Below are 6,000 nucleotides of genomic sequence, written 5' to 3'. Positions count from 1 at the left end.
AAAAAAAAAAAAAAAGAGCGAGAGAGAATAACTAATTCGTTGTCAAGTCATTTTTTACCTGTCTGATAAGTCCCCCTAAATCTCAAAATTGTAGGGAACCAAAAGACACATTTAACACACAACTTTCACTCTAAAATAAGGCAGGATTACCCTATTAAACTGAGACCTATTTAAAGTTTGCAGAAGAGATCAAACAAATGTCAAAGCATCATAAAAGAAAGAGAAAAATGGAGGGACCAGAATGATAAATAAGGCAAGTGAAGGCAGAAAGTGAGAAGAAGAAGAAGAAAAAAAGGCAAAGAGAAAAGAAAGAAAAGCAAATTGAGTTTATGAAATGCCTAACCCAAGCTGGCACATTCCCCACATTGCTGCATCAGATTTTCACAACAACCTGTGTAAGGAGCTTTGCTGACATTGGGTAGCTGAAGAGTGTGAGGCTCAAGGTGGCTGCAGCCTCAGTCACCCCAGGGACTGCCAGATAACAGACACCAATCATGTAAGTGAGGGGAAGCTGAGGCAGCAGCAAGGGTGGGCCACTGTAGTGTTCTAGAGAGGGCTTCCTGAAACAGAAACAAAAAAGTCCACATTATTCCCAGATAAATCAGAGACTCCTGCTGGCCAAGTTCAGGCAAAGACTGCCAACTCTTGACCTCTGGTAAACAAAGGCTGAATACAGAGGGACTGAACTTCAGATGTGTGTTTTGGCTGCACTGTGCTACATTTTTCATTTGTGGAGCCCAGGATCAATGTTGTCAAGGCTTATTTTATTTCTGTCCCTGTTCTTAGAAGCTCAGTGGAGTCAGCATTTCCAAATCCTGCAAGTGCTCTATCATGAACTTGCACAGTACTCTGTAAGTGATGGAGATGATATAAACACACATATATTTTTTTCAAGATCTTTAAGCACCAGATCAAGCATAGCTGGCAGAAGAAATCTAGAAGCCTTTAGGAACTGTGACCCTGGCCTCTTATCACATCCGTATTGGTGCAGGAGGTGGATATTTCTGGAATGCCTTTGCTTAAAGTTAAGATTGTCTCTCACAGTCAGGAGGTAGGAGAATAGCCCTAGCTCAGCTCTTTTCCTATAAACATGACAATCAGCCCATGACTCCTCCCAGGAGCACATCCTCATCAGCCAAGGATCCCCCAATCCAGCTAGCACACTCCCCTGCCAGTTTAGTCTTTCAAAAATGGATATAACTGAGTTATTTTTATTTACAAGAAAGCTCAAAGCTAAAGGCCATGTCTATATAGATCACTGAAGACACAAAAACAACCACTAACAAGCAAAAGCCAACATAAGAAACCCTGCACGGCTCAAGAAATTGTCATTGTATCTTAAAATTCTAGAATCTTGGAGGTCATCTCCCCAAATTTAGCCACAATAGTGACTGTCTTTTTGCCTAGAGGTATCAATTATGAATCATTAACTCATGATGTATACAAGAGTGTATTCATTTAATATCTGTTTAATTTTAACATCAGCTGTTCAGGGTAGAGGAAAGAGACCTTTGGGTGTCCTTGGGGGTAGTGTCAGTGTTGTTTGCCCCAGTTACACAGCTTATACTCAGAGTGTCTATTTTTAAGACCTAGAAGGCTAACTGAGCATGTAGAGAATGAATTTCAGTACTTCTCAAATCAAGAGAGCCCAACCTAGCCAAGCAATTCCTTCCTAAACATTAAATATTTGTCTGCAAGTCTGAAGTTATAGAACCCCATCAAAATAAAAAAGTTCACAGTCATGGCTCAATATTTTATATTGTCATCATTGAACTGGCTATGGAAGGCAGAGTTTCTTTTAACAAATGGAGCTTTCATAACAGAGATCTTGCCTTCAATTTTTCCTGATCATAAGCGCAGAGTAAGAACCACTTTGTGAACAGGCAGTTTGTTAGATTTCAAGGATATCCTGAGATGTACTAATATACCAACTAGCTATATTTTATACAATCTCCTATTTCCTCCTTTCTAATTAGCAAAACCTATTTGTGATTAAGCTGTTAATCAAGTACAAGTATCATCATTGACTATATATTATACACCAAACCGTACATTGGGTCCTTTGTATGCATTATCTCATTAAAAAGCCACAGCAATTCTATATTTAATGACAATCAGAATCTCTATTATACAGGTGAAGAAATGAAACACTGAAGTCTTTTTTCTAAAGCTGACATCTAACTTATGGGTCAGTATTTTAATCTTTCTAAGACCAAAGCGACTTCTGTCTCTAGCATCACTCATCTTCACAACTTATCTCCCTGCTCAACTTTAAGGCATTCACAATATCTCTGGCACCTAAATCCCGTGCTTCAGCCATGGCACAGTTCCCAAAGTTTATTTTCCCCATGGCAGACAGACGATAATGACAGGATCATGACAGTGGTCCCCAGCCTCTAGCTTTTGAAGGAAATAAATACAAAGCAATGACTCCTCGGTGTGATATTCCCATGTGCCTGTACTATAGCACCAAAGGATAGAAGAAGCTACAAATCCACCTGCAAGGAAGGTGTCTTTCAGGGTACTTTCAGTGGACAAATCCATTGGCCACTGGATTGATATTTTAGCAAAAACTGAATGGAACACCCCTGCTGAGAAATGCTGAAGAATCAACCACAAACTCCCCGAGAGCTGCTGCTAACAGGGCCTGTGAATTTGGCCCTAAGTTCAAGAAACCCCTAAAAGGGAGTAAAAATATGACACAAAGCATGAACAATTCACCAAGTTTTCCTTGTACAAACTCATCCTCTTTAGTAGTGGACTCTGTGGATGATATAAAGAACATGAATTCTGGACTGGTTGTAAAATCCCAGCTCAGCCACCTACTGTATGACTTTGATTTCACCTCCCTACTTTTTTCAGTTGCCTGATTTACTAGTCAGGGCTAATGTCTTAAGTCAGGTTTCCTGGAAGCAGATTCCAAGATGAGGGTTTGTGCTCCCAGGGTGAACTAGAAATCGAGTGGAGAAATCAGGAGGCAAAAATGGAGGAAGTCAGCTGGTGTGTGATTCCAGGTGAAGGTCCAGGACAGGGGGGCTTCAGCCAAATGCTGCAAGGGACTCTGGACTCTAAATCCATTTAGCCCTATCCAAAAGGGCTGAGGCACAGAAATGGAGCTTGCTGGACTTCCAGCAGTTCTTGCCAGCATAATAAACCCTTGGCCTTTTCAAGTTTTGCCTATTCATTTCCTCCCCTGAGGGGAAAGGATTCCTTAGAATGACATAAAATCCACAAAAGGGTTTTTTTCCCCCTTTTGTGCCTGAGATCTTACCTCAGAGAACTCCTTTCTCCCCAGGGAGTCTGGGACACCCACAGGAACAATGGGGTCTGGACCTTATTTAATTAATCTTCCTTAACAACCAGTCTTTTGCCTGTACCAGCTCAGCTGAGGAGTTCTACCAAGGAGCCTCCCTCTGTGACTAATCCTCTATGCTAAAAGGTTGTGCTTTGCTGCAAAGCCACCTTTTATATACATCTGCTCACTTCTTACAATGCCAGACAGCCCCCTTGGCCACACTGCTCTGGGGCTTCATTTTCTGGGCTCCCATCATCCCTAAAATTAATCTGAAAGAGAGGCCTCTTTTACAGGAGTGGCAGCAAATATCCGATTCAATTTGCTTTCACCCAAGATTTCCCAGGAGTCATGCCGAATGAGATAATCAATGATGATTAGAGGGCTTGGCCTGCCTCACTGAGCCAACGTGTTAAAAGGAGGGAGAATTTCTGCTTCGGTGCTCACCCAAGTCGGGTGCTAATTCAGGCAGATCCATTACTTTTCTCAGCAGCTCTAAACCATATGTGCTGCAATAATAACCCTGGGTAGGTTGAGGCGAGCAGTCCTCCAGTCCTCCTACCAAAGAAAAGAGAATTCATTTCTGCTACTCCTCCTATTGCACAACACCAACAACAGAAATACAGAGTGCATCTGGAGCAAAAATGAGTAGGCTGCTTAAACCAATGACGCCAAAGAGATTTAATTTAGATGGACTAAAGTTTCCTTGTCTCAGCTGGAGAAACTAGTCAATGCCGTGGCTACCAATCAAAAGAAAGCATTAAATTACTTGTTGCTGCCATCTTAACTTTTAGAGAACTGTTTTCTACTTGGCTGATTGTTCTGAAGGACCACAATATCCAGGGAAAGAAAGCAGGGGCAAATGGCTGAGAGCTGCAGCTCCCCTTCAGATTCTCCTTCAGCTCTCTCTTTCTTGCCTCTGCTAGCCTTGCAACAGCTAGTTTGGGGGTGGGGTGCTCCTGTGTTATGCACATATTTACAAAATGGTGATGGGACTGTGTATTAGCTACCTATTGCTGTGTAACAGATTACCACCAAAACTCAGGAGCTGGAAACAATGAGCATGTATAATCTCAAAGTTCCTGTGATTCAGGAACCTAGGAGCACCTTAGCTGTGTGCACTCAAGGTGTTAACCAGACATATGATCATCTCAAGGCTTGGCCAAGGCAGATCAGCATCTGAGCTCATTTACATGGCCTGGAGAGAACTCAACTCCTAAGCTCACTGATATGGACCTGGTTTCTCCCAGAATAAGAAACCCAACAGAGAGCCTGAGAGAGAACCCAAATTAAGCCACAGCCTTTTATAACCTCATATCCAAAGTGACGCCACCTCACTTTAATATATTGTTAGAAAAAAGTCAGTAAGTCCCACCTACACTGAAGTGAAGACAAGTACATAGGGCAGGGATACCAGGAGGTAAGGTCATCAGAGACCCTTTTGGAGAAGACCATGTCAGACCTTTGCTCTTCTAAGCACAAGAAGGGAGAGGTCTAATTCTAATAGATGCAAAGCTCATTCATGTTGGAGGCAAACTCCAGTGGGGAGTTTCATTTCTGTGGTGTAAAGTATGTCATACATGACTTCAGGGAAGGGTAGAAGGGTATTTTTAATTCACAGGGAATTAATCTGGATATTTAAGGTTAGAATCAAAACTGGAAGCAACCCCCTCCACTTCCCAAAAGCTTCACTGAGGCCAGCAGGATAAGGATGCACATGTTGCTATAGGTGATGCTTGGGTATACTGTCTAGTGCCAGATCAGCAACTAACACAGGGACTGCTGGAAGGGACTGCAAAGAAGTCAACAGGTAGAGAAAGATATATAGGACCTGAACTAGGGAGGTCTGGATGGTGATCAGGGATTTGAACAAAGGTTTCGTCAGTGCTTATGTACAGGAGTTGGCCCTCTGGGAATGTTGCCCCAAGACTGTCATGCCTTGAAGACTCCTACTATAAAGAAACTAGGAGAAGACCAAGGGAGGAAGTTCCAGCCATCCTTGCTGAGTTTATCCCTGGGTCAACCTGCCATTTGAATAAGTGATCCCAGGGACACCAGCAGAATGTCACTGTGCTGGCCTACACAAATCATTGCTATAGTTTGGATAAGCATTTTTCAAATGCCCATTGTTTTTTGTTGTTGTTATTGTTGTTGTTCTTTTTTTGGTACGGGGGATAGAACTCTGGTCCTTGTGTTTGTGAGGCAGGCAGTGGAACCACTAAGCTAAATCCCTGGCCCTCCAATGCCCATTGTTAATGACTTGTTCCTCAGGGTGGCCCTATTGGGAAGTGGAAAAACTAATGGGCAAAGCCTTGTGGCTGGACATCAGGGCATTGGGAGTGTGCCCTTGTGATCCTGGGACTCTGAGCTCTTCCTTTACCTCACTCTCTGCTTTCTGACTGATGAGGTGGGTGATTTTCTCTGCGCAAACTCTTGTCATGATATTCTGCCTCTTCAGAGGCCCAAATAAATGGAGACACTCAATGATGGATTGGAACATCCACAAATGTGAGCCAAAATCATCCTTTTATTTTTATGTTAATTGGCTAGTGTATTTTGTTATACCAATGGAAAGCTGTCTAATATAGTCATTATTATTATTAAGCCATTACCTTTCAGAATGGTTTATTTATATTGCAGTTCTTATTTGATTTAGAAATTGGTACTTGGCCATAGGTACTACTGTTACAAAAGAAAAAAGAAATACC

The 6,000-nt window shown here is 42.2% G+C and overlaps 1 protein-coding gene across 6 annotated transcripts in view; it reads right to left on the bottom strand.

Annotated features, from left to right (window-relative positions):
- Kif16b (kinesin family member 16B) overlaps positions 1-6,000 on the bottom strand; it is a 486,842-nt gene that overhangs the window by 150,715 nt on the left and 330,127 nt on the right. The window contains exon 26 of one of the 6 annotated variants that reach the window (XM_033761167.1): positions 273-560. The exons of the other annotated variants lie outside the window; for them this stretch is intronic. Within the exon in view, the coding sequence (XP_033617058.1) occupies positions 456-560 (105 nt within the window). The 3' untranslated portion in view covers positions 273-455. Of the gene's footprint in view, positions 1-272; positions 561-6,000 lie in introns of those variants that run through there. 6 annotated transcript variants of the gene reach the window in all.

Source organism: Fukomys damarensis, unplaced genomic scaffold (genome assembly GCF_012274545.1).
Source record: "Fukomys damarensis isolate Sample0158 unplaced genomic scaffold, DMR_v1.0_HiC HiC_scaffold_7, whole genome shotgun sequence".
Classification (NCBI taxonomy): Eukaryota; Metazoa; Chordata; class Mammalia; order Rodentia; family Bathyergidae; genus Fukomys; species Fukomys damarensis.
The sequence above is the reverse complement of the archived record's forward strand: the minus strand, read 5'-3'. Positions and strand labels throughout refer to the sequence as shown.